A 27,803-nucleotide genomic window follows, 5' to 3' on the forward strand; every position below is an offset into this window, starting at 1 on the left:
CTTTGGCCCCCGGCCCACTGGCCCAAGGGTTTCTCTGCTCTCACCCTAGAGTGGTGCGAGGATCAACATCTCAGAGGGAAACTGCCCAGAGAGGATTGTGACCATCACAGGCCCCACAGACGCCATCTTCAAGGCCTTTGCCATGATCGCATACAAGTTTGAGGAGGTAACCTGCATCCCGGGGAACCTTGGCCAGCCTGGCGGGGGTGGGCATGGTCCCAGCTGGCTCCCTGGGCCTTCTCCCTTGTACCTGGACTAGGGGATGCCCCAGCCCGCCCAGGCAGCCCCATAACCACACTCACCTCCTTTACCTCCCAGGGCCTCTCCCCAGCTCTGGTTCACCCAGTCAGGGGCCAGTGTCCCTCTGTCCTTCTGAAGCCAGCTACTCCCGGCTATGTGCCTTAAGTCCACCTCCCTCAGCTTCCCCAGACCCTGCGCTGGGGCACCTAGCATGGCCTCAGAACACCCTACCCTTCCCCCCGGGGCATGCAGCCTGGCTGACCCTCAGGCCCCACCAGCACCTCCAGCCTCCAGCCAGCTCTGCCACATGGCTCGTGACGAAGCCCTGGCTGGCACAGCCCTGGTCCTCAGCCACACAGCACCATGCCTCTGGGCCCCCCATGAGAGCTGATGTAGCCTGGCTTAGATATGGATGGTAAAGGTAGAGACCATCCATGTTGGTGGTTATGAGACAGAGAGAGACAGAGACAGAGAGAGAGAAACAGAGGGAGAGAGGCAGAGGGAGACACAGAGAGAGAGAGAGAGAGAGAGAAACAGAGACAAGAGAGACAGAGAGACAGACAGAGACAGAGAGAGAGACAGAGCGAGGGGGAGAGAGAAAGAGCAGCACTTCTGTGTATTCTGTCATTGAGTGAAATTATAATGTCTTCTATGTGTTTCTAATTTTCTTGAAATTGCTGGAAGTTAGAGATGCATTTAGTGTCTTTGAGGGGTTACCATTAAGTAATGAGGTGCACTTTGTGGGAATAAGCAAAGAGCCCTCCAAGGGAGAATGGGCAGAGGCTCTTTAGTATTCAAAGCTGGCCATGGTGGTGGTCGGTGCCATCTTCTGTGCTTGGCAGAGACTCAAAGTCAGGCAGGAGGGGGAACTTCGGTGTGGGAGAGGAGAGGAGGGATGTGCCCTGGGGGAGGCAGTGGGGCTAGAAGTGGGACATCCCATGTGACTGGTTGGGGGAGCGTGCGAAGCCTTTTCTAGTGGGTCCTGAGTTGGAACTGGGGACGCACATGAGGGAAGCTGACTGCTCAGGGCCGAGTGCAGCAGAGGCTGTGGCCTGGCCTCCAGGGCTGGACGCTGCAGACACTGGGGCCAGTGCTCCCCTATCATAGGTGGCCTAGCCACTGTCTGGAGGTTGTTTCTTAGTTTCCCCTTTTAGCTACTCTCTCATTTGCAAGAGGATAGCCAGTTCAGGAAAGGCTAGAGAGCCAGGTCACGCTGCTTGGGGATGGTTAAGTTGCCTTTTTGGTCAGCTGTGCTGCGGGGTCCTCGGGATCTTTCTGTTGCTGAGTCATCCTGGCCATTGCCTGACGGGAGACTGATGGAATGCAGCAGACCAGCATCGTGACACCAAGACAGAAACAAGAACAACCGAGTCCCTGGACAGTGGTGAGACCAAGAGCGCTGTTACCCAACCCAAGGCAAGAGGACACATCCCATAGCCATGAGGGCCAGCCTCGGAGAGCCTCGTGGCCGCTCCTTAGGGTGCTGGGCAGCCCACTCCTGGGACCTTCGCTCTACAGGTGGCATGTGCAGTGGCACAGACGCCAGCATGGCTGGCCAGCAAGAAACCTGCAGAAAAGCAATTACCCACCGCTGCTTATGCCAACACATCTTGACCCAGGGCAGGCGGTGTCCCGAATAACTTCTGCCGGAGTTGGCGATGCGTTTCTGACCGCAGTTTCTGCCTGTGTGATTCCTACTGTGGGAGACACTCAGTCATCCCTCCCACAGGGCACACACATAATCACAGGTGGCCTGGTTTTGGAACTGAAGTTTGAGTCAGAATTTCCAGCTGTGGAGATTATAGAATTAGGGTCTCTATGTACAAAGAAGTCTCAGGATACCTTTCCTAAGGTGTCTGAGTTATTCATCTGAGGCCAGCAGGGCCTGGTGACTGGCCCCAAGGAAGCAGTGTCTGGTGGAGGCATATGGAGACCAGGGAAGGGCTGTGGCTCAGGCCAAGAGGTTAGAACCGAGGCCTGTGCCCTCCAGCTTCAGTTGGGACCTGTCTTTGTTTCTCCCTCGTGGCCAGTGTTTAACGGCTGGTTGCCCTATGCAGGTTGCTGAATTTAAGTTTCAAATGACCTGGGGACTGATCAGTAAACTTTAATAATTGGTTGCTTTTCTAGGAGAAAGGGATGCTAGCAAAGTCACAGGTGATTTGTTTAGAGTCAGTTGTCCATGTAGATGCAAGCGGAAAGCATCAGCTGTCATCCCCCAGGGTCCCATTTGATGAAATTGGCATGTCTTGAGATTTTCCTCCCTGGGGCCTGGTGGTGGGCGGTGTGTCCAGTAGTCAGTGAGAGTGAGGGCAGTGGTTACTGTTTGGGATAATCAAGAATGGCATTAGAATGAATATGTGTTAAGCTAACAATTATCATAAAGTGAAAAGAAAATAGAAAAGGGACCAGAGGTGGATGACAACCAGGGGCCCGTGGAGAATGAGAGGGAGAGTGATTAAATGTAAGCAGATGAAAAAGGAAACAAATCAGACAGAGGTCTTGTCAGGACATCTGAGCAGAAACTGGCCTTTGTCCAAGGTCTTCAGCTTGCAGGAAGGTCTCAGATCAGCCATCTGTTTCTGAAGAATGGCTGCCTCTAGAGGATCTCAGAGAACCTCAGTTTGAGGTCCTGTATGGGAGTCATTCTCTGGTTGTGTGGAATTCTGAATCGCCACTTTGGCTGTGAAATGTGAACCCAAGGACTGATTCCTTGGAGTTTCACTGCTGGGTTTGTTAGCAGTACCTGGTAAGGCCCCTTGCAATGAGGTTAGAGAAACAGATTTTCTCTGATGTCCCTTCCAATAGACAAAATCTCCTGGTTGAAGAACCTAAGGAGGATGTTTGGGAAGATGTCGTGGGAAGCAGCCGTAACCTACGCGATTACGTAGGTTACGTAGGGCTGTGCTGAGTCCTCTGCAGTCATTTGCCATCTCTGCCTGCAGCAGGACAGAATCGAGTATCAGGAATCCCTAAAGGTACGAGCCCTCCAGTCATCAGTCCATGGAGGGAGAGCTGAGGTGTCTCCAAGCGAGCAGACTGTATGGCCAAGAAAGCTCAAAGGATTCGGAGTTTTCATCTTTGGGTCCTTCGGTTTTTCCAGAAGACTGTGGATGGTCAGGACAGTGTTGTTCTTGAGTAAAGGGTAACCACTCACAGAGTTCTGTTATAATGGTTTGTGTAAAATGTATTTCTCAATCACTTCATGTAAAAGTTGGTATGCTTCAGCTTGGAAATACAAAATCAAGGAATTTTTTTTAGCAACTTTAAGGACTATAGCTTTTAAACAAGGAAATGCTTCAACCCATCCTGAAAACAGACACACAACAATGAAAGCATTTCCAGTCCCAGGTGGACGCTGGTTAAAATCTACCTGAAGGTGTTCAGAGGGCCCTTGAGGCGTCACTCTGGGGCGTCGTCTCACCCTCACACCATGTCGGATTGTGCTGTTGACAGATACCTGGCCTTCAAAGAACCTCAGCAGTCTTTGTAAAGCTTCCCACCAGTGCTGATTGGAGATATTCATCAATTTGTCTACGGCATGATGAATAGTGTCATGGATTGACTTAGCTAATACCCATTTGAAATCATCTGGTACCAAAGCCAGCTGTCTTGAGGGCACCAGAAAAGATTGAGTAAAGGGTACAACCAGAATTTTCAGAATTTGTCCATTCTTCCTTTTCAAAATCAGGGGCGAAGTGTTGAAATCTTACAATGGCCTCTTTGCTTGCCTCCAGAGATCCAGCCTTCAAGGCTTGGCTGGAGTCAGCCGTGGCTAAAGCACTGGTTGGCCAGAATGACCCCCCAGAGCACCTTCCCCAACGTCCGCATCTCCATCTGCACTGGCCTCGCGTCTGCAGTCACCACCTCTCTAAGAAGAAGTGTGCCTGAGAACTCAGCATGCGGCCCATGTTGGGTGGGCTTCCAGCAGAGCTAAAAGCCCCTCTGTTTCCAGAGCATCCACCGCCACGGGCCCTTGGCTAGTTGACAAGTGCCGGCGAGTGTGATGAGTTCTGTATCTGGCAGACTTTCCCCACCACAGGGGACTGTGCCGAAGGAGAACCAGGTTAGCAGCAGCACACTGTCCCAGCCTGCTTGGGCTGCCATTGCAAAATGCCACAGCTGGGCGGCTTACACAGCAGACGCTGGTTCTCTCACAGTCCAGGAGGCTGGAAGTCTCAGATCAAGGTGCCATCAGGGCCGGTTCCTCTGAGGCCTCTTTCTTTGACTTGGAGACGCCACCTTCTTCCTGGGTCCTCACAGGGTCACCCCTCTGTGTGTGTCAGTATCCTCGTCCCTTCTTACAAGGACACGAGTCAGATTACATTAGGTTCTACTGTAGGCACCCCATTTTACCTTAGTTACCTCTGTAAAGCCCCATCTCTAAACACAGTCACACAGAGGATCAGGGTTTCAGTGGATGAACTTGGTCCGGTTCTGTAGCACAGGCCCTGCCTGATCACCTCCAGCTTCACTTGTGAAGTAGGACATTAGGCTGGGGTTCTCAGCAGGAGTCTGCTAAGGCTGCAGGTGGGTGGGGTCCCTCCACAGGCTTCCTTGTCTTGAACAAAGGAGGGCGTCACCAGGACTGAACTGAATTGCTAGGGAGATTTAGGTCTTCTAGGTCTTAATGAGCACCTGGAAAAAGCAGGAGAGGGCGTCAGTGACCCCCAGGGCGTGACTGTCCAGGTTAATCATTGTCCTTCCCAGTGAGGGCAAAACATGCTCACTCTCCTGGTCTAGCGGCAGCCCTGGAAGAACAGCGTGAACACCCGCCACCACGAAGCAAGTGGCTTTGGGAAGAATGGACCGCGAAGTTGTGTTTCGGTTCAGTACACCTAGGAAGTAAGGGAGAATAATTTTGTTGGTGGCCCTGAGGTCTTCAGCAGATCAGTATCTCTGTCTGTTTGGTATCAGTAGTTTGAGCCCTTCTTTTGGATTTGGGGTCACGGGATTGTGGAGAATTTCGGGTCATGTTTTGGTGGAACCTCTCGGAGCCTCTCTGGGGCTCCGCCCCAGTCATTTTGTCTGTGTTAGTGGGATTGTGTCAGGTGCAGCGTCAAGACCCTTGTCTGGAGTCTGCACCCACCTCATGAGGCGGGGGTCTGCCCAGAGCCCACACAGCTTGCCAGTGGGCTGAGTTCTCTAGGAGCTCAGGAAACAGTGTCTCTGATGTGCATTTAAGATGCCATTCCATTTTCAAGCAAAGTCTCTGCCTACTAAATTTTCAGGGGTGGAGTCCCAGAGCAGGAATGAATGTTTTCCAGTCAAGGGCCCAAGGGTTAGAGTTCAGGGCTGGGAAATAGGGAGAGAAAACACGGCGGGTTATTTGAAACGCCTTCCAGGGTGTGGTGTATCTAAACTGAGGAGGAGGATTACATGAGACCTTCCTGCAGGTCGGATGTAAGAACAGTCGCCACAGCCACCAGGAGGATGAGGAAGACCACCTGCGTCCAGCATTAGTCACTCTGAGGGCTGAAGGCCAGGTGGGATGCCGGCTGCCCGTTCCTTCGTCGGGCTCCCTCACTGCCTGGACCCAGGATCTTTCTGTGTCTCAGTTGTTATTTATGGGGATGGGATCGTCTTTTCTCTGACGTCCGTTCTGAATGCAGCAGCTATAATGAGCGTCCTTGTCCGGCGCTGGGGCTGGTGAGGGGCGCCTAGCTCTCTGATCTGCAGGAATCCTGGCTCATTTTTGTTCCAGAGCTTTTTCAGTGTGTTCTGCCAGTGGCTGTCATTCAGCAGAAGGGCTATTCCCATCCCCATTTCTGTTTTCGCGTGGGGCTTCACTCCACTGACCTCATGGGGCGACAGGGCTGCCCTCACGCCAGCGCTGACCTCATGGGGCGACAGGGCTGCCCTCACGCCAGCCTTGAAGGGTAGAGACAGTCGGGGTTGTCAGAAGGGACTTTCTGTCTGTCCCCAAATCTCCAGTTGTTTCATCTTACAGCTGTGTGTGTGATTGTTCTAATCAGTTCCTACTGGGGATGTTTTAGGAGTGGCATTTAGGACTTTGCTGTGGGACCTTTTTTGATCCTCGGGTTTATTTGTTGACAGAGTTCAGGTAACTCTGGGTCATGTGCAACCAAAATAATTCTAAATTCTTCTGTTGGTCATTGCAGGTCTGATCTGGGTGTAGGGAATCCATAAGTACAGCTCTGAATTCAGCTGCAATCCAAGGGTTAGCTTCTGGAGTTGCCTATTCACCTGGTTTTTGGGGGGTTGGGTTTTTACAGACAGCTGGCATTTGGGGGTTTTAGGAGGGCTGGAAAAGATAGAGGTGGAGTCGATGGAGGAACTGGAAGGGAAGGACAGGGCAGGGGGAGTGCTGGGCAGGGGCAGTGGGAGGAAAAGGAGGGGAGAGCTTATGAGCCTGGGGGTCTGGTTTGTTGCTGATGTCTGCCAGGTTGCTGACTAGCTTTAGCCAAAGAATGTTTAGTGAAGCTATTTTTAAATCAGAACTTCATTTGGAGGCCTCTTCATACCAATCAAAAAACGCTGCCCATTGGGCCTGAAAAAATCTTATTATCTTTCTTTTTTAAGGTGCCTCTCAATGAACAATTTTGTTAAAGTCAAATGTTCCCCAGGGCAGCCACTGAGGCCCAGTCATCCTTGGGGAATTGAAACCACTGGAGAAACAGGCACCCGAGTCCAGGTTGCAATGAGTCCATTCAAGAGTTTTCCTGGGAGAGGAGGGATGGCGACATGGCCCCATGAGAGCGGGTGGCAGGAAGTGGGAATTCAGTGCCCGTGCCTCAGGTCCCCAGCCTTGACACACAGAGGCTCTCCCCAGCCCCAGCAGGTACAACACCGGAGAGAACGCTCTGGGTCAAAGTCAAGCTCCCAGCACAAAAAATAGACAAACGGGAACACCATCCTATTTTCTTGGTAGTCTATAGCAGTTTGTCCAGGCACACACTGACCCAGGCCTTGTTTCTAAGAAGAGGGCACTTTTTGTGGAGACCAAATTGTGTTGCCCTGAATCATAGCTCAGGCATGATGGACCCAGAGCTGGCGGGTATCCTGGGGGAGCCTCCGTGTCACTGCCTCTGCCAAGCTCTTTACCGCGCTCTGCAGCGAGCTCCAGGCCACAGCCTGGACACTTCCCATGCAGCTGATGGAAGCCCTGTCCCCCATGGGTTACCAGCCTGAACCCAAAGCCCAGCTCCGTCTCCTGGGTGTCAGGACCATGAGCCAAACACCAGCTGCCCAGGAGGGTGGGCACTGGCTCACCCCCACCTCAGCCTTTGCTGCCCCCTCACACTTCTACGTTAACCACACGTCTCCTTCCCCAGACCAGACCCCAGGAGCCATTCTCTGCCCCCGTGCCCTCGACACCTAGTTGTGGCCTGTCCCTGGCAGCGCTGCCTCACCTGGCCCTGGGCATCTACCCAGCCCCTCTAGTCTCCAGCCTCCATTCTCCCCTCCACTTAGGCCAGTGTCTACACTTCCTGTGTCAGCCTGTCTATCCACACCCCCTGCCCACCAGGTCTCCACGACCAAGGCCAGACCTGCCCCAACCCCACTATGGCACAGTGACCATCCTGCCTTGCCGTCTGTGTGCCGTGTTGGGCCTGCACGTCCATCTCAGCAGCATCTCCTGGTCCTCCCTGGCCTGGCCTGGCCACTGTGTCCTCGGCTATGCACGGGAGGGGCTCTGTGGGCTTCTGAGCGTGGGAAGTCAGGACGCACCCCCTGCACTCCTCCTGCTTTCTCACTGTGTGAGGCCTGATGTGCTGCCAACACACGTGTCTCTCCCCTAGGATATCATCAACTCCATGAGCAACAGCCCTGCCACCAGCAAGCCCCCAGTGACGCTGAGGCTGGTGGTGCCTGCCAGCCAGTGCGGGTCCCTGATCGGCAAAGGAGGCTCCAAGATCAAGGAGATCAGGGAGGTAACAGGACCTTCCCAGCCTGGGCCGCTGCAGAGCCTCTAGGCAGGCTGCGGGTGGTGGCCACAGGCCAGGCAGCCTTCCTGAGCCTCATCCCTGCAGTCCGTAAGCCCAGTGCTGGCCACGCAGACCCCACAGCTCCAAGTCCGAAACAGGAACACAGGACCCATGAGCAAGTGCAAGTGTGCTGCAGGGACCCGGCCCCACCACAGCCCTCCCACCCACAGCCCCCCCACCCACTGCCCACCTATGGACCCCCCCACTGCCCACCTATGGACCCCCCACCCACTGCTCACCTATGGATCCTGCCTACCAACTACACACCTATGGGCCATGCTGGGGACAGGGAGGAACTAGCTGGTCTCATGGCTCTGGGCAAGGGAGGCTCTGGGCACTGGGCGCTGTATCTGCTCCCTGTGAGGGGCCTCCATGGCACCTGGAGACAGCCCTGAGCCATCGGCCTGTCCCAATGGGCGGAGTTTGCAGGTGTGAACTTCACATTCACACATTTGTCCCGTTTCAAGGATAGCCTGAATCCTTTCCCTATGCAGCAGGGCAGCTGCCCCAATCTTCATTTCCTTTCCCAAGACCAGAGTCCACCTTTCTCCGTGACCTAAAACTCCACAGAGAGAGAATTCCATGTATTTGAAAGGAATCATTTGTCTCCCTGAAAATGCGTCTGTTTAGATGCCTCCTGTCTAGCCTTGGCCAGGTGTCACTTGCACCCAAGGGAAGGCACAGGGCCGGGTGCCAGGCTGTGGTGGCAGCAGCGGCACAGGGGCGGTGCTGGGATGGGGGCGGGGGAGGGGGCACGTGACTGAGTGCCAGGCTGTGGTGGCAGGGGTGGTGCTGGGAATGGGGCGGGGGAGGGGGCATGTGACAGTGCCAGGCTGTGGTGGCAGGGGTGGTGCTGGGATGGGGGCGGTGCTGGGATGGGGGCGGGGGGGGCACGTGACTGAGTGCCAGGCTGTGGTGGCAGGGGTGGTGCTGGGATGGGGGCGGTGCTGGGATGGGGGCGGGGGGGCACATGACTGAGTACCAGGCTGTGGTGGCAGGGGTGGTGCTGGGATGGGGGCGGTGCTGGGATGGGGGCGGGGGGGGCACGTGACTGAGTGCCAGGCTGTGGTGGCAGGGGTGGTGCTGGGATGGGGGCGGTGCTGGGATGGGGGTGGGGGAGGGGCGCGTGGGCTGTATGCAGGTTTCTAAGGAAGTGTTCTCAAGCTGCCTTGGGTGCCGAGACCCGGGAGGTGCTGCTGCCCCACGTGCTGCCACCCTGGTGCTCCCTTCCAACGTCCCCTCTCTCCAGTCCACAGGTGCCCAGGTGCAGGTGGCCGGGGACATGCTGCCCAACTCCACGGAGCGGGCGGTGACCATCTCGGGGACCCCAGATGCCATCATCCAGTGTGTCAAGCAGATCTGTGTGGTCATGCTGGAGGTACCGTCTGCATGCCAGGGCCAGCCCACGTCAGTGCTGTGTTTGGCCTCCTGGCACTGTAGGCAAAGGCTTGGAAGCCCCGGCTGCCCCGAGGACTCACACAGGTGGGGCTGTGGAGGGCTCCTGACCTGGGCTTCCAAGGCAGCCTGAGTGAGAGCTGTGTCAGTGTGGGTGCCATGGGGTGCTGGGGCTGCCAGCTCAGGGTCCAGTGTCTTCATGGGGCTTCTAGGGGAGAGCAGATGAAGAGGAGGGAGCCTGTGCTCTCATCTTCAGAGTTGGATAAGAAGTTGTCATCCCCCTGAGGGGTCTTCGGCAGAGTTGGAGCTGCAGGAATGGTGCTCAGTACGCTGGAGCCAGGCCTTGGCCGGCAGCTGGGGGTGGGAGGGAGGCAAAGGCAGTAGGCTGCTCTGCTCACGCAGTTCTGCAGAAGGAGGCGTCGTTTTAAACCACCGTGGAGGAACAGAGGGCGGAACTCGGGAAAACATACGAAACCCATGCAGAAGTAGAGATGGGTGAACAAAAGCATTAAAACGGAAAAGCAGAGAAGGACCGGCTCAGAGCAGACGCCTCTCGTGAAATTTTGGGGGGAGGAAAAAAATCTCGGAAATATACTCAAAATTCATGAAGCTATCAACAGTTGCCAGTCTTTCCTGAAGCAAAAATGAAGAAGCATCACCCCAAATGGAAGGTTCTAGCAGCTCTGCAGGGTCAGCCTCCAGCCCCTCCTGCAGCCCAGGCTCACTCCTCTCTCATACTTGGCTTGGGGTTCAAACCCCGTGTTTGCCTCTTTAAAAAATGTTTGTGTAGTTGTTTCCCTGAAGTTTGATATTTTGTGAAGTCAAAAATATTTTTCAAAATATTCTTGTTCTGAAATAGTCCCCACTCCCTGGTTAGGGTGACAGTGCCATGCTGGTCGGAACTCTCTGTTGAACCCTCCAGTCTCGGGCCCTGGGGGCCCTGCCGGCCAAGGCTTAGCAGCAGCCAGTGACACGAACAGTTCTAGGAGGGACATCCCTAATGGAGGGCTGAGGTCCAGCTCCTCAGCAACACGTGGGTCTCGTCAGTGCCACCCAGTGCCTCTGCAACTGCGTCCCGGTGCAGTGCCAGCTGCAGCTCCACAGATGCAGGTGCACCCGCTGTCCCAAGGCTGCCCACGCCCCCAGGGCTGTCATCCCAACCACCTTGTCTCCTTCCCGGGCAGGGAGGTTTGAGCAAGACAGGGAGCTCATAGCATATGTGGCCAGGGAAGATGGCCGGGCAGCTGCCCTCACTCTTGCTGGCTGTGCAGCATCCCGAGGCCCAGGGGCCATCATCCCAGGGAGGAAGATTTGTCACACCTGGAAAGAGCTGGGTCCGCCCTCAGATGAAGAGTGACTGGAAAAATAAATCAAGGATGCCTTGAAGACCCTCCTGGTTGATTGCAGGACTTCTGGGCTTGGTAGTGGGCATGCCTCACCTCACACCCGGGAGATGACGGAGGAAAGGGCTGCCCAGGGTGCCATGAGTCTGGGTGGGGCCCGCCGAGAATACAGACATCGCCACAGATGGTGCCCTGCCCACCCAGGGCCCAGCACCCCTGCACCCAGTGCAGGGAGGCTTGTGCGGTCCCAGGGGAGGCCAGCAGGCCCCGTGCCCACCCAAGAAGCGGGAATCACAGGTCAGGGTCAGCTGGGAGCTCCTGTGCCGGGGTAGGGGTTGAGGGCCCATAGCACGGGGCACCGGCCCGAGGGGAGTCAGGGAGGGTGGCGGCAGCTCCCGTCCACCTTAGTCACTTCCTCCCACCCCAGACCCAACCTGAGTCAGCCCAGACCCGCCTAGCATCCCCTTCCCCACAGTACTTGAGGCCACACCCCAGGACCCTGGCCTTGTGGATCCAGCCACCCACTCCCCATCATGGGGTTTTGAGTCGCTCCCTGAGTGCCGGGCTGGCCCTGAGTCAGCCAAGGCCCTAGAACTCCCAGCAGGACAGGCTGCCCCCTGCCAGGAACGGCTCATGGGCTCCAGCCTCCACCTCTCCCTGCTGGACCAAACCCAGCTGTGGTGCCCCCTAGACCCAGGACTCCTACCTCCCTGACCTGGGCCCAGGGGACGGTCACACAGGGGACTGGCCCAGGAGAAGCAGGGCAGGCTCAAAATGCCAGCGCTTGAGAATGTTAATCCTCTGTTTCCGACAGAATAACCAAGGGAAATTACGGCCAACCTCATCATAACTATGGGATTTTTCCTTTGGAGTCTGTAAGCACTTTAAACATGCTTTTTCAAATAGTGAAGTGGGATGTTTCCAAGTCTTCTGTGGAGATCTCTGCTGACTATCACCACAGGCCAAGCCAAGCGCTTTGGACATGGGTCCCGGTGGAGTCCTGCAGGGCTCAACTTTCTTCAGAGCATTCAAGAGAATTGCTCCAAGGGGCAGCTCCCCGTGAAGCCGTGCAGCCTGGCCTGCAAGGCCCTGCGCATCCCAGGAGGGGCCTCCGCGGAGGGGCCAGCACCACAGGGGCCGTCTGGGTTGGCGGCCAGCCCTTGTCCAGCAGTGTCTCATGCTCAAGGGACCCACCCCACCTGGCCTCCCACAATGGGACTGACCCTCCACACTGCCACAGAGCCTCCCAGGGATGTTTGGGGCAGGTGGTACTCTCAGGAGGCCGGTATGTGGCAAACTGCAGCCCAGGGCTCTGCAAAAAGGAGCCATCTGGAGGGACGGGCCGTAAGACAGCCACACAGAGGGTGTGGGGGCTGGAGGTCTTCACTCCCCTCCCCCAGCACTGCTGTGAAACTCAGGGAGGTGTGGGGAGGGTGGAGCCGGTGCAGGGGGGTGAGTGGGGTGGGCCGGGACGCGCCTCTCCATTACCGGGCTGCGAAGCTGCTCTAACGCTCTCTCTCCCTCTCCTGTCCCTTTTCCTAGTCCCCACCGAAAGGTGCCACCATTCCCTACCGCCCAAAGCCCGCCTCCACCCCTGTCATTTTTGCAGGTGGTCAGGTAAGAGCCGATCCGCTCGCGGCCTCCACTGCCAACCTCAGCCTTTTACTGCAGCACCCGCCGCTGCCCGTTAGTGCACTCAGGTTTTCTCGCCTTCTCACGTGCACGTCTCCCACCCGTGCTGGAGGCAGAGCTCTTCCACCTACACCCAGCACCAGGCGGGCGCAGGGGACCTTCAGAGCGGCATCCCCCCACAGAGACGGCCCCAAGGGATCATGTTCTCCCTCCGTGACCCAGGCAGGAATATTTGGCTCGGCCTAAATCCAGTTCTTGGGAACTGGGTGTTTTTAGGAAGCTTAGATAGCCAGCATGCAGGCGCCTTCTAGGTGACTTTACCGCTCACGCTAGAAACAGCACGGTGAGAGCCAGGGTCTTGTATCCCCTGACATCCCAAACTCCCAGGATGTGCTCCTAGCAGGGACACGCGAGAGAGGGGAGCTCTGCACCGAGGAAGGACGCGTGGCCCGACCAGCGGGTGTCTGTGCCGCTGTGCCCAGACCTCCCTCCGCTGTGAGCAGGGGCCTCGTGGGCACCCCACACCCAGTCTGCAGAGCTGGCCCTTTTGGTGTCAGCCCTCGAGCTTTGTGTTCTCCCACCAGGGATGGCAGCACCTCTGTAGGAGAGTGGAGGAGGGGAGCCCTGCCCCAGCCGCTCATCTGAGCCCAAACCCTGGCCAGGGCATGGGGAGCACCCGTCCACCCAGGGCCACTCTGTGGCCAACAGACCAAAGGTGTCCAGCGGGGGTTGGCCTGGAAGAGCTCTGCGTCCAGTCGGCTGCCATGTATGTCTTTGTTCAAGGGAGAGTTGAGACAGACGTCCCCACAGGTGACCCTGGCAGGGCAGAACGGGCCTGAGGTTTGACTTTACCATCAAAAAGGAGAGAAGAGGCAAATGTTAGGACTTTTCCTGGTGCTTTTCTTTATGGTGTAAAGGAATCTTATCAGATCTCCCAGTTGTGGCCCACGTTTGAGGGAGAGACGGAGTGTGTCCATCCCTTCCCTCCAAGGGATCCCGTGTGCTCAGGGCAGGGCATGCCTTTCCCCCACGCTGGCCTCGCCTCCACAGCCTGGCACACACCCCTTCCTGCCTTGTTGTGGTCAGGGAGCACCCACATGCACGTACTATCCTTACAGCAGCCCCAGGACACGGCACACCTCCATTTTATAACCAGGAAACTGGGCCCGGCTAGCCAGGGATTTGCCTCGTGTCACAGCCCTATGGGCAATGGGACATGTCCTTACCTCGATGACTTAGGGGGCTCAGGTCACAGGGCCACACGGAGTCACACAGCGGGAGAGGTCCCTGTGCAAAACTCCATTTCACTGCTTTCCCCAAATTCATGGTTAGGTAACCGGGTTAGTAACCTGTGGACTCCACCTTGATGTTTAAACAAATCCATGATGATATCATGTGGTAAAAGGTAGGATTTTTTTCAAAAGGAAGGTGTATTTATACAAACACATGTGGAGTCACTTAAAGCCACTGGGGGTGGAGTCACAGCTCCAGGAGGGGGGGTGCAGCTGAGCCCTGCTCAGCCACTGGCCAGGCACCCCTCACTCCTGTAAAGAGGGCAGTGCCCACCCTCCCGACTGCAGCAGGTGAAGGGCCCTGTGCAGTGGGTGCTGTCCCAAGGCTGATACTAAAATGTCAGCCCTTTAGAGCTGGGCCCTGGGGCCCTAGTGACAGTCTGGTCTGGCCAGTGGTCAGCCTTGGTGGTGGAGGACAGAGTCGCAGGGAGTTACCCGCCCTGAGGTAACCCAGGGGAGCTGCCGAAATGCAAACCCAGAAGTGTGGGCACGAATAAGACCTGAGCCTGTAAGGCCACTGGCGTCTCCTTGACAACTCAGACCCACAGGGCCTAGATTAGGACACACAACCCAATACGGACCTGAGAGCTCACCTGGAGGCCGTCCACTTCCTGAGAGAGCTCACCTGGAGGCCCATCCACTTCATTTCTGTCCAGTTGGAGAAATCAGGGACCTGGAAGATGCCCCACCACTGTGAGTGCTCTGGGGGTGCCCACACAGCTCCCCTGTGGCCTCTGCACCCAGCAGCAGCTCCTGTCAGCCACCACCGCGTTTCTAGCACAACATGGTCATGAGTTCAATCAGCAGAGCCTGCTAAGGGATGAGCAGATAGAAAACATAACAACAGTAAGAAGATCAGTCAGAAAACTCGTGTGGCCCAGGATGCAGGATGCTTGAACTCTTGCTGTTCAGCTCAGACAGTCGGGGCTGACCTGGGACCCTGTGCCCTGAGGGGGCAGCTCCCAGCATGAGTTCCATGGCCCCTCACCTTCAGTGACACGTGGGAACGTGCCCCTGGCAACACGGGCCCCTCACCTTCGGTGACATGTGGGAATGTGCCCCTGGCAGCACGGGCCCCTCACCTTCAGTGACACATGGGAACATGTTCCTGGCAACACGGGCCCCTCACCTTCGGTGACACGTGGGAACATGCTCCTGGCAACACGGGCCCCTCACCTTCGGTGACACGTGGGAACGTGCCGCTGGCAGCACCTTTACAAAACCCTCGCAGTTGGTCCTCAAGACACTGTCCAGGACAGTGAGGCCCTTGGTTCCTGCTCTACCTGATAAGATTCTTTTACTTCCTCAGCCAATGCAGCACTGTGGCCTCACAGCCCTGGGGCTTGTTTCAGAGCCGGGCTGCAGGCCGGGTCCCTGTCTGGAGGTCGATTGGCCTTTAACTCGCAGGATTGGGTTATTTATGATGAAAACTCTTGGCAGATTCAAAACCCATGGGAGGGTTTGGGCTGCACAGAGGTGACATGCATCCTTCCCTGAGGCGTCCCTCTCAGGTGCACGGGGACCCCACGTGTGGCCACCGCAGACACTGACACCATGGGTCCTCATGGGAAGTGGCGTGGGGCCCGCACAGTCAGGGGCGTCCCTCTCAGGTGCACCGGGGCCCCACATGTGGTCACCGCGGACACCGACACCACAGGTCCTCAGGCGAAGTGGCGTGGGGCCCACACAGCCAGGAGCTGGGAGCCGCTCCCTCCACCCCCAGGCCGCCACCGGGCCTGGTGCAGCCCCGTCCACGTCCCAAGTCCTGACGGCTGTTCGTGGTCTTCACTCTCCCTTGATTCTGTGTGGTCCATTTGTTGTCTGGCCATGAGTTTCTGAATCACCTGAAAGCGTCTCCACTGATGGGACCTGTGGGGCAAGTGGGGCCTCGCTCACCTGCCCGGATTTCAGAGTCAGGGTGGGTGGGAAGAGGCTGCAGGTCAGAGTCACTGTTTTGAAGGCAGGGGAAATACTGAACCCAAAGTGAGGCCTCAGGAGCCCCACACGACGGCTTTGGAGGGGCGCATTGCCGCCCCCACATCAGGGCCACCCCCTCCCCGCCGCCCCCACGTCAGGAGGGCCGCCCCCTCCCTGTCTTCAGGGCGGTCATGAAAGGCAGCAAGCCGTGACTGACGTAGACCGATTCCTACGTAGACTGGCTTTTGGTGAATTGCTTTTGGTCACCTTTTAGAGCTTTCTTTTGTTGTTTGAATTTCTTGGGATTAATATTTCCCAAAAGTGTTTACTCAGTTGGCTGATTACATTTTCAAAACCTTAGTAACTAGTGGACCTCTTACTGGGGGCCAGACACATAACTCTTTGATTCTTTTGCTTTAAGAAACTTGGTGTCGGAAGCATCAAAGCTGAACTGTTTCCCTCCCGCCCCCTGAACTGGCCAGCTCAGCTCTGCCCGCCCAGAGCAAGTGGGCACGGTTCCTGGTTTCCCTCCCGCTCGCTGAACTGGCCAGCTCAGCTCTGCCTGCCTAGAGGAAGTGGGTTCGGCTCCCCTGGGGCTCCTGGTGCCCTGGGAGGGTTGGCCTTTTGTCCTAGGATGGAGACAGGTGGAGAGGCATATGAGGGGAAGCTTCTACCGGAGTGTCCTTGTCATGCTGGAGGGTGGCGGCGGGTGCTGAGCCGCGGTGCAGCCAGGTCGCGGTCTGACAGGGTCTCTCTCTCTACTTCTCTCTAGGCCTACACAATCCAGGGACAGTATGCCATCCCTCACCCGGATGTGAGTCTTCACTTTGTCTTCCTCTCACCTTTCTCTTCTCATGGTTGTTTACCTACCTGCATGCTGCTGTTAATTGCTACTAACATTAATATTACACAATAATATTAATCAACTTCTCAGTTGTTCCTGACCTGTGTCGTATCCATATGACCTCAAATAACCTTTTAACCTCTTAGCACTAATTCTGCTTGTGTTGAGGACTTGGCCTGATGTCAAATTGTCTCGATTCTGCCGCAGTCCTGGGTTTTCCTCCCTCCCACCGGGCCTGGGAGGGAACTGAGACGGGCTCTGTCCCCGTGCAGGGCGGCGAGGATGCGCTCACCGCCACAGGCAGGTGTCAATGGCACTTTCTGTGCCTCTAAGAAGTTGGGCGACATTATCAAACAGGCCACAAAGATACCTTGGCAAGGACATTTGAGGGCCTGGTGAAATTAACTCTCCCCTTTCAGAGTCCACATGGAAATGTAGGGTCCATCTACGCACAGAGATCCGGGCTGTGGAAAGCCAGTGGAACAGGCCTTTGTCTTCATTCCAGAGTCAGTGGGATGCCAGGCGGGCATCAGCGTCCTTGGCCCGGGCCATGCAGAGCTGGGTACCATGCGGCTCCGTGACTGGTGGCTCCGACACCTCTCTCCTGCTCCTGCTGGGTCTAGGTGTAATTCCAGTGATGGAGGAAGAAGACACCCTCAGATAAACTGTTGGAGGGGAACCCTGGGCTGCTCTGGGCTGTGCGGCTCTGAGCCCTTAGGGGCCAAGAGATAAAAGGTGCAAACTGTGAGGAAAGGGCCTCTCTGGAGGCGGCTTTAGGGCCCCAGGGAGTGAGGGCTGCACTGGTAGGCGCTGGGGAGAGGAGAGACGGCCCCACTGGAAGTGCTTCGTTTGTCAGCAGATGGGGCAGACCTGGAGTTGGTTCTGAGGAGGTTTCTCTTCTCTAAACCATTTTGAATGGTTGCCCAGCTCAGCAGCTGCTCCTCGTAACCCATTTCCGGGCCGTTCGCTGTTCCCTGTGAACTGCGAGAGGCACCTCTGAGCTGGATGGGAGGCGGCCACCAGGTGAGCCGGCTGCTCAGGAGCCTTCAAACCCTGATGCTTTTGAGTTGGGGGCAGGGACGTCCATCTGAGTGAGATGAGAAGGCAGGTCAGGAGTGTTTTTAAGAGTTAACGGTCATTAAATAAGTCTGCTATAGAGATGCAATTTACTATCATTGCAGGAAAATTTATATTGAATGGAGAATAGATAACAATAGTTATTCCATTAAAGGCAACACATGAATCAAATGGTAGAGAAACGCTGATCAAGAAAAGCCTTTCACCACCTGCCCCAGAGGCCACTGTTAGTGGTTCCTGGCTTCAGACTTTTGGTGATGCTGCTGTAGCTGCATCAAGGACGTCTCATCCTGGGGTCAGCTGTAGACACCAGTGCCTGTCCCCACCAGGAAGCCGGGCTGTGGCCACCACACGCCGGAAGGCACTGTTGGGGCCACCCAGCAGCAGTGTTGGGCAGAAGCAGAGGTGTGTGTGCGTGTGTGTGGCAGGGGCGCGGGGCAGGTGTGATGCCTCCTAACGGAAAGCCTGTGTGAAGGAAAATGAAGATGGAAGCCAGGGGAGTCAGAGCTGACTTTCTGGGATGGCCCAGTTCCATTTCAGACTCAGGACAGGTGGTCATGCACATCTAGAGATACACGTGTGCAGAGGCAGGTTCCAGACGGGGCGGGGGGCTGCTTGACTTTGCAAAGCTCTGGAACCCAAAGGAAAGGCAATGTGTGGCACCCATGGTAAAGGGAAGGTTAGTCGATGGGGTCAGGGTTTGTCTTTCCCCAGACAGTAACCCTGAAGTTGGATGATCAGACCTGCAGGGACCCTCTGGTGACACCTTAAGGGTTTCCTGTGGCCACAGAGCCAAACGTTCTCACCGCGGCCTTTGGCTGAGCACCCGTCTGAGCCAGAATGCTTATGGTCTGAAATTCTCAGAGGCTGTGGCTGTGTGCACACGGTGGGACCGCAGGACCCTGATGTGTGGTTATTGGCGTTTACATCGATCGGTGACTTTGCTCTTTCTCATGTGACTGTCTCAGTGTCTCTTATAAATGGGTAGTTGTGCAGATTGTTTCAAATTAGTTTAAACTAATGTATAACTAACTGTTAAGTGAACTGCCTCAGTGCATATGGTAATGATTTGAGATACCTGGTGCTATGGTTTAAATGTGTCTGTTCTTCCACAATTTCTGTGTTGGAACCTAATCACCAAGATGATGGTATTAGAGGGTGGGGGGTCCCAGGGCTGGGGAGTGATTGGGTCATGAGAGCTCCACCCTCGTGAACAGCATTGGTCCCTATAACAGAGGCTTCAGATAACAGAGGCTTCAGAGAGTGGCCTCCCCTCCATCCCTCCTGCCATGTGAGGACAAGAGCGTTCAGGCACCATATTGAAAGCAGAGACTGGGCCCTTCCTATACACCCAACCAGCCAGCACTTTGATCTCCAGTTTCCAGCCCCCGTAACTTTGAGACACATTTATGCTGTTTCTGAATTGCCCAGTCTAAGGCATTTTGTCATAGCAGCAGGAGTGGACTAAAGCACTTGGTTCTCTCCTGTGAAATAGCTCTCTGTGGAAGACATTCTGTTTCTACATCTGTGTCGTGAGATTTGCAGAGCATTAATAGAAGACTGGAAGCTTCCATAGTGCTTTTGTTGCAGGCACGTAAAATTGAAGACTTGGACAATCACTTAATAATTCATTAAACACAAAAATAAAATGATTATTTAGTGACATATGTAACAGGAAGCAATTTTTATCTGAGCTTGGTATTTAGTAGAAATCTTTAAAGCTTCAATTTCTTACAATATCAATATAATTATAGAATATATAGTTTTAATTTATAATATAATTGAATACAAAGTTTATTTATACCACAGTGGCGGCTTATGGACAGATACTAGAGTCATTTTTTAGCAATGTGATATTTGACCTGGACATGTGGGCCCATGAATAAGAAACATCAAGCGTAAGATAATACATTCCATAGATTTGAGTCTTTCTTTATGTAAAACTAAAATATGCATGTGTTTTCTGTGCCCAATTTAAAAAGTGTTTTTAGCTTGTTTTTATTTAAGAATCATTGGGGCTAGGCATGGTGGCTTAGGCTGGGTGTGGTGGCTCAAGCCCGTAATCCCAGCCCTTTGGGAGGCTGAGGCAGGTGGATCACTTGAGCTCAGGAGTTTGAGACAAGCCTGGCCAACATGGCAAGACCCCGTCTCTAACAAAACTACAAAAAAATTTAGCCGGATGTGGTGGCACACGCTTGTAGTCCCAACTACTCGGGAGACTGAGGTAAGAGGATTGCTTGAGCCCGGGAGGTGGAGGTTGCAGTGAGCCAAGATCATCCCACTGCACTCCAGCCTGGGCCAGAGAGTGAGACCCCATTTCAAAAAAAAAAAAAAAAAGGAGTAATTGGCACTGATCTGCCTTTGCCCACTTTTCTCCAGCTCCTCGCATGCCACGTACATCGTTTTACCCACATGCTCCTCGAGGCTGATTGTGCTCTGGATGTGCAGGTTTTGAAGAGGCTCAAAGCCATGCTACAGGGGGAAGGACTTTGGAGGACTGCAGTCAGGCTCTCCAGTGTGGCCACTCGTCAGCCCTGGAGGATATCCATATGACTCTGTGTGTCCTGCCTGGGTCAGGCCAAGTGCAGTTTCAGAAACGAGAAAGAGAAACAGCACCTGAGACCTGGGACCTCAGAGCAGAGCCCAGAGCGCCCACGCCTGGACAGACCGCTTGACTCTCACCCAGCACATCTGCACCTTTAATTACAGCAGGGAAGTTACACCAGGAAGGAACTGGTTTTTCTGGAAGAAATGAGTGAACTTCAAAAATACCCTCGTAGGCCAGGTACAGTAACTGTCTCCTGTGATCCCAGCACTTTGAGAGGCCAAGATGGGAGGATTGCTTGAGCCCAGGAGTTCGAGACCAGCTTGGACAAAAGAGCAAGACCCCATCTCTACAAAAAAATACAAAAATTAGCTGGTTGTGGTGGCACACACCTGTAGGCCCAGCTACTCAGGAGGCTGAGGTGGGGCGGTTACCTGAGCCCCGGAGGTCGAGACTGTAGTGAGCAGAGATTGCTCCACCGCACTCCAGCCTGGGTGACAGAGCAAGACTCTATCTCAAAAAAGAAAAAATACCATCATATATACGAATCTTTATTTCTAGTCTTCCAGGTCTCCTAACCACTCCCTTACTTAACGTCCCCATCATTTAAAGGGGATTTTGAAAACAAGCAAAAATAAAAACATGTTAGAGTTGACGAAGAATTTGCCATGTAGGCTATTTTAGATGAGCCTTGCACCAACCCTGTGAAGCAGATCTCGGGACCGTGGGGCCAGTTCCACATACAAGCAAGTGGAAGCTCTGAGAGGTGCCTTGGCCAGAGCTAAGGAGCCAGGGAATGGGAGGGCTTGGCACAGCCGCCCAGGCAGCTGAAATGAGCAGCAGATGCGCAACAATGCTGGGAATCAAGTGGACACCAGTATCTGCTAAGAAGCTGGTTCTTCAGTGAAAGAGTCGTGGGGAAATTGTAGAAACATGTAGTCGTAAGAGGAACCCAGGGATAGGAGGTATGGCCAGATCTGTTGCTGGGTGCAGCCCTTCATCCCAGCTGTGCAATCCCCGGGACTCTGTTGGTGCCATGCATTTCCCCTGGACACATGAAGAGCGCACGTGGACTCTCGTGACAATCTCGTGTACCTGCAGAGATTTGGACGGATTGTTGCAGAGTGCTTTCTCCTCCCACTTGTTCTGTGTCTCCCTCTAGAACCCTGTAGGGAGGTGGGTGAGGGGCCCCCTCACTGTAGAGAGAGAGTAGTCAGTGCCGCGTGCCCTGGGCACCTGCTGAGAGGTCCAGCCTCTCTCGCTCTGAAGCCTGACACCTTCCAAGACCCTGCGGCTGCAAGTGGTGCAGAGACTTGCCCATGGCCCCACCTGCTGTCAGAGCTGTGCTACTGCAGCCACTCCTCATGAAACAAGAGGCCCAGGCAACCCTCACTGTTGGCTGGAGTTCCATCTTCCCTTTCTTGGAACACCCCATTCTCTGCAGGGCCCCAGTGGCACGGCTCTCACACACCGTTCCTCCCAGCTTGCCTTTCTCAGAAGGGCAAGGGCTTGCGTTTTTACAGGATCCTCGGGCGACTCACTGGCCCGTGGAGGTCTGAGAAATACTGGTCAGGAGGCCTGAGAAGGAAGAACATGCATCCAGTTGGAAGCCCAGGGGAGACATGGAATGAAGAGAGAAAATTCCAAGAGACACAAAGAAAACCTTCCAAAATTAGAAACCATCCTCATATTCAGAAACCCCAACAATTCCCAAACAGAATAAACAAAGAGAAATCCATCTTAGAAATATTGAAGCCAGACTATATAACACCAAAGACCAAAATCAAATCTTAAAAGTAATCAGAGAAAATATGACAGAGGAACAACAGTGAGAAATTTGGTGACTTCTCATCAGTAACTTTAGAAGCCAGCAGATGTTGGTATAATCAAAGAAAATAGTTGTCAACATAAAATTCCATCTCAAGGGAGGATCTTCCAAGGACCTACATGTAGCCATTTGTAGACAAACTGATCTGACCAGCAGGCCCCAGCACATGATCTTCTGATGGATGCCCTGTGGGAAGAAGGAAAATTGTCCCAGAAGGAAGGCTGGAAATGCAAAGAAAAGTGTGCACATTTGGTAAACATACATCATCTGTGAACTCACTGATGCCTTTACCTGATTCACAGGATTGATACAACAGTGGAGTGGGTAGAAACAGTACACATAAGATCAGGTGTGCGTGAGGAGATGCGAACACCCGGAACAGTCGAGTGGATACAAATAGTACATGTAAGATCAGGTGTGCGCGAGGAGATGTGAACATCCGCAGGTCTCTGTCTCATTCCACTGCAGGGTGAAGACACTGAGTGTAGACTCTCAACGCACATGTTAAAATTTCAATGGCCACTAACAACAAAGGAGTCCGATACGTAACCTCTGTGACAGGACGGGAAACAAGTGAGGGGGAAATTATTAATCCAAAAGAAGAAAAGGAGTGAAATAAAAAAGAAACCCTGGAAAAGCAGGACAATTAGAAAACAAGTGTCAAAAATTAGTCTAAACATGTGGATGATGGTGAACAAAGTAAAATTATGAAATTCCAGTTAAGAAGCAAAGGCTGCCAGACTGTATTTTTAAACTGAACAAATAGGCAAACCAACAAGCAAAAATAATTTTGTTGTTTTTTTTTCTTTCAAGAGATACACTTAAAGCATAAGGACCCAGAAAAAAATGAAAGAATGGAAAAAGGCTAAGGAATAGGCAACAAAATTAACTGGTGTACCAATATTAACATCAGTAGGGGAAAAAAACAAGACTTTAAGAGAAAAACTTTAATCATTACATGTTGATAGAAAAGTCAGCTCACAAGAAGATATTTCAAAATTTATGCATGCCTAAAACATAGCTTTAAAATATGTAAAGAAAATAATTGACAAAACATAGAGAATTTGACAGACATTATAGCAAAAACTTGGCACACCTCTCTTTCCATGAGTGATAGGTCAAGTAGACAAGTGTGAAGAAGGCATCAACAGAACTATCCGTGATCCTGATGTAACTGACGTACCTTGAACACTACACCCCCACAACTGTAGAATTCATGGAGATATTTACAAAACCTGATCACGTACCAGACCATAAAGCATATCTCATCATCTTTCAAAAATTGGAATTGTATCGTCCACACTGTCTTAGCACAAAGCAATTACAGTCATGCACCACATGACAGTTCAGCCAGCATCAGACCACATAGATGATGGTGACCCCATGAGAGTATAGTAGAACTGAGAAATTACTGTTGCCTGGAGACCTTGCAGCTGACCTGAGATTGCAGCACGTTACCCCCATGTATGCTGCTAGTGCAAAGCCACTGAGCTGCCAGCTATCTAGCACCTGCTGTTAAGCATAGCTCATCATTCTTCATACGCTGATAAACAGCTGCTTTACTGGTTTGTGTATTACTATGCTTTTTATCATTATTTTAATGTATTCCTTCTAATTATCTAAAAAAAATTAGCTGTAAAACAGCCTCAGGCAGGTCCTGCAGGAGGTGTCCAGAAGGAGGCACTGTGATCATCGGAGATGACTATGTCAGACTGTGTGGTTTTGGTGCAGTGGGAGACAAGTAGACTGGATGAGACCTGAGAGTCCAGAATCCCTCACACAGGAAGGAAGCCATCCACGATACTTGGACGGAACAAAGCTGCCCACAAGAGCAGAAAGGGCAGATGGCCCACACAGTGCCAGGACAGTGGGTCAACTATGTGGGGAAATTGATCTTTATTTCCTGCCATAAACAAAAATCATTTCCCATGTGTCAAGAACTCCAACACAAGACAGAAAAATTGAGCAGTTTTAGGAGAAAATATAGAAGAATGTCCGATTCTCATGTCAGGGGAGGATTTCTTAAAATGTAAGCACAGACCATAAAGGAAAATACCGGTGAGTTCAACTATATTAAATGTTAGAATACTGTTTCTTATAAGACACCATGGGAGAGAGGGGAGAAGATCTGTGCAGCAGGAATGACAGACAGGCTGGCATCTGAAATGCTGGGTGCTCTTGGGAAGTCAACAAAAATCAAGCAATAAGAAAAATGGACGAATGACAGAAACAGGCATTTTGCTGGAAATGAAATAGAATGCAGGTTAGAACCACCGTGGCGGGGACCTGTTTCTTGGCCTGAGTGATAGTTGCATGGGTGCATTTGTTTTGTGTTAATTCATTGAGTTGCATCTTAACAAATGGTTGCAATTTTAGTAGTTGTCTGTGTGTTACATTCTGAGACAATGTGAAGTAGAAAAGACAGTTTACAGAGAAACATCAGTAATGGGATATTTCCCCTGCCCACCCTCCTGCCCTCCTCTCCCTCCCTACTCTCCCTCCCTCTCCCTCCTCTCCCTCCTCTCCCTCCCTCTCCCTCTCCTCCTTCCCCTCCTCTCCCTCCCTCCCCACCTGCCTTCCTCTCCCTCCCTCCCCTCGTCTCCCTCTCCCTCTCCCCCTACTTCCTCCCCCTGCCCTCCTCTCCCTCCCCTCTTCTCCCTCCCTCCCCTCCTGCCTTCCTCTCCCTCCCTCCCCTCCGTTCCCTCCCTCCCTCTCCCCCTACTTCCTCCCCTCCTGCCCTCCTCTCCCTCCCTCCCTTCCTGTCGCCTGCCTACCTGACTTTCTTCCCCTTTCCTCTCAGTGATTTGGAGGTACTGGTGAGAACCAAAAGTCTCATTTTTTTACAGGGCAGAATCTTCTCAAAAAGTGGAAGGCCCCTTGGCACTTAGTCCTGTTCTCTCCTTTAAAAAATGTGGAAATTGAGTCCAAAGGAGGTGCAGTGGCTTGACTGATCCTGGGCAGAGCTAGGGTGAGCACCTGCCCATCCTCTCCACAGATGCTCCCCGAGCACCGCCCTGTGCTAGTCCAGACCTCCCTAGGACGTCCCCTACATTTGTAGGTAGGGAGGAGAGAGATTTATTTGCTAGTGTGGTCATTTCTTCGTAAAAAGCCAAAAACATATTGGGAGACTTTTTTGTCATCCACAGCCACAGTTGCTGCTCACTCACATCCATTCCCTCACTTTATAGTTCAACGAACTGAGGCCTGGAGACACCAGGCCTTCTATCGCCACAGCAACCGGCTGGGCCATCTTGGACCTGACTCCAACCCCTGTAGAGCCCAGGGGGTGCCCCTCCCCTGTACCCCATTCCCTGGCCACAGGGCAGCTCCTGAGCCCCACTGGGAGTCGGGTTTGTGGATCCCATCTGTGCCATCCAGCGTCCGATGACTGGATGAATTCACCAGGAGTGTCTCACCCCACCATGGGCGATCTTGCCTGCAGTCCTCCTACCCGGCCTGGGACACCTGCAGTCTTTCCTGACGTGCCCTGTCCAGGTGGGGCACCTTCACTAGGACCCCAGATATGCCTGCTTCTTCCTGCTGTCCCTGCAGGGCCTCACGTCTCTCCAGGAGGTAGACTGTCCCGGTGTAAGTACTCACCAGATGTGTCTGCAATGGCAGGTGCTCAGGGAGCAAAGTCAGGCTGCGGCGACAAACACCCTACAATCTCATGGCTCTCCACTTAACACAGAGGTGTGCCAGAGGCCACGGGCTTGCCATGGGGACCAGACCCTATCCTGTGGGAGCAAGAAGAGGCCAGACGGGCTGCAGCCCACCAGACGGCCCCCTCCTGCCAGGCCTGCCCTGCCCCCCAGCCCAGCACCTGGCTGCAAGGCCAGGCGTTGGGGAGGGGCAGGGCTGGGGAGCAGCCCCCCATCCTCCCAGGGTACTAGGTACTGAGGAAGGGGCCTTTACTTTGACTCTGGGTGAACTCTTAGGGGAGGACTTCCTGCTCCTGGGAGGCCAAGTGCACACCCACCCAGGAGTGTGCAGCTGGGAAGGTGCTGGGACCACAGTCGCCGCCTTCCTGACTGCTCCCTGGTGTCAGGGAACCCAGGTTCCAGGGGTGGCCAGGGCAAGCATGGGGGTCTGGTCAGGTGCTCAGCAGCCGGCCTTCTCACATGGGGACAGCAGCTCTGCTCCGAGCGCCCACACCCCCAAGCACTGGTGGCCTCTGTGGCAGGTTCTGCCACCCACACCCTGTGCAGTGAGGAAGCTGAGCTGCCTGCCTGGCTGTGGGTCGCAGGAGTCCACACACAGCCACACTGGGATGCGTTTGGGCTGAATGTTCTGAAGGGAAAATGCTGGGGAGGTGGTGCCCTCCCCGAATGTGCCGCCTCCCCTGCCTGCCAGCACCACAGAGGAGCTTTGCCCAGTGCCCTCCTGAGCCCCAGGACACCCCCTGCAGCACCCATCCTTGATGGGAGAGCCAGGCCTGAAGAGCCCCATGCCCTCTGCTGAGCAGCCCTTGGCTCTCCAAAGGGTGGAAGAATTTTGAGTCTCACCTTGCCACATACCGTTATCTTCTGCTATTTTTAGTTTTTATTTAAGAAATGAGGCTCGGCCGGGCACGGTGGCTCAAGCCTGTAATCCCAGCACTTTGGGAGGCCGAGACGGGCGGAACACGAGGTCAGGAGATCGAGACCATCCTGGCTAACACAGTGAAACCCCGTCTCTACTAAAAAATACAAAAAAAGTAGCCGGGCGAGGTGGCAGGCGCCTGTAGTCCCAGCTACTCGGGAGGCTGAGGCAGGAGAATGGCGCAAACCCGGGAGGCGGAGCTTGCAGTGAGCTGAGATCCAGCCACTGCACTCCAGCCTGGGCGACAGAGCCAGACTCCGTCTCAAAAAAAAAAAAAAAAAAAAGAAATGAGGCTCAGGTAAAATAACTTTAAAAATGGCATCAAAGCCCCCTTGAAAAGTCTTGTGGCCTGAGGATGGGAGGAGAAGGGCTGGGGGCAGCCTGCAGGGGCCAGGGGCACAGGCAGCTCCCAGCTGAGGGCCCTAGGTGTCCCTCATACCCTCCACAGAACCTTCTAGTGCTAGTGTTCTGTAATCCCAGGGAAGGCGAGACACTCTTGGAGGTGACTAAAAGGCAGGTGTGTGGCCCCTTGGGTGCTCCCCTCACCCCAGGTCGCCTCATGGGTAAAGCAAGGCCCTGCAGGGGAGGGGATTGGGCCAGGCCTAGCACAGGGTGAGACCGGGGTGAGGTGTGCAAACTCATGCCTCTAGGATCCCACAGGGGCTAGTCGGACTTTAGTGACTAGTGACTTGGCCTTGAATCGCCTAGAAGCACAGCTGGGTTTCCTCTGTGGCTCCTGGACTCCCCCAGACACTCCGTGGCCCACTGGCCCCAGCCTCCTGTCCATACCAGCCAGTGAGAGGGAGGCTGGGCCAGTCCAGGCTGGAGCTGCCAGGAAGCCAGGGAGAGAAGACAGCAACTTCCAGTGCTGCTCTCTGCACGCCGGGCATTGGCCTGCTCATAGCCTGGGCTCCATTGGCTTCCCCCAGGCCAAGTCCTTGCGTTCTCTTGCGTCTGCCATGTGTCCGCATGGCCCTCTTTCTATCTATCTGTGCAAAGTTCTGTTACTGCCGTTTTGATTTGGTGTGACTTGTACTCGATGACAATAACCTTCTTAGCTCTCATGTCCCTCCTACCCCAGCAGTTGACCAAGCTCCACCAGTTGGCCATGCAGCAAACCCCCTTTCCTCCCCTCGGACAGACCAACCCCGCTTTCCCCGGTA

The 27,803-nt window shown here is 54.1% G+C and overlaps 1 protein-coding gene across 47 annotated transcripts in view; it reads left to right on the top strand.

The window, feature by feature from the left end:
* Positions 1 to 27,803, top strand: part of LOC105472489 (poly(rC) binding protein 3) — a 286,435-nt gene that overhangs the window by 244,791 nt on the left and 13,841 nt on the right. For 23 of the 47 annotated variants that reach the window (XM_071095855.1, XM_071095842.1, XM_071095861.1 and 20 more), the window contains 6 exons: positions 50 to 166; positions 8,001 to 8,132; positions 9,436 to 9,564; positions 12,467 to 12,610; positions 16,538 to 16,579; positions 27,722 to 27,800. In XM_071095855.1, coding sequence (XP_070951956.1) covers positions 50 to 166; positions 8,001 to 8,132; positions 9,436 to 9,564; positions 12,467 to 12,610; positions 16,538 to 16,579; positions 27,722 to 27,800 — 643 coding nt within the window. Of the gene's footprint in view, positions 1 to 49; positions 167 to 8,000; positions 8,133 to 9,435; positions 9,565 to 12,466; positions 12,611 to 16,537; positions 16,580 to 17,028; positions 27,802 to 27,803 lie in introns of those variants that run through there. The other 24 variants (XR_011622898.1, XM_071095856.1, XM_071095850.1 and 21 more) reach the window with 9 other exon arrangements.

Source organism: Macaca nemestrina, chromosome 4 (genome assembly GCF_043159975.1).
Source record: "Macaca nemestrina isolate mMacNem1 chromosome 4, mMacNem.hap1, whole genome shotgun sequence".
Taxonomy (NCBI): domain Eukaryota; kingdom Metazoa; phylum Chordata; class Mammalia; order Primates; family Cercopithecidae; genus Macaca; species Macaca nemestrina.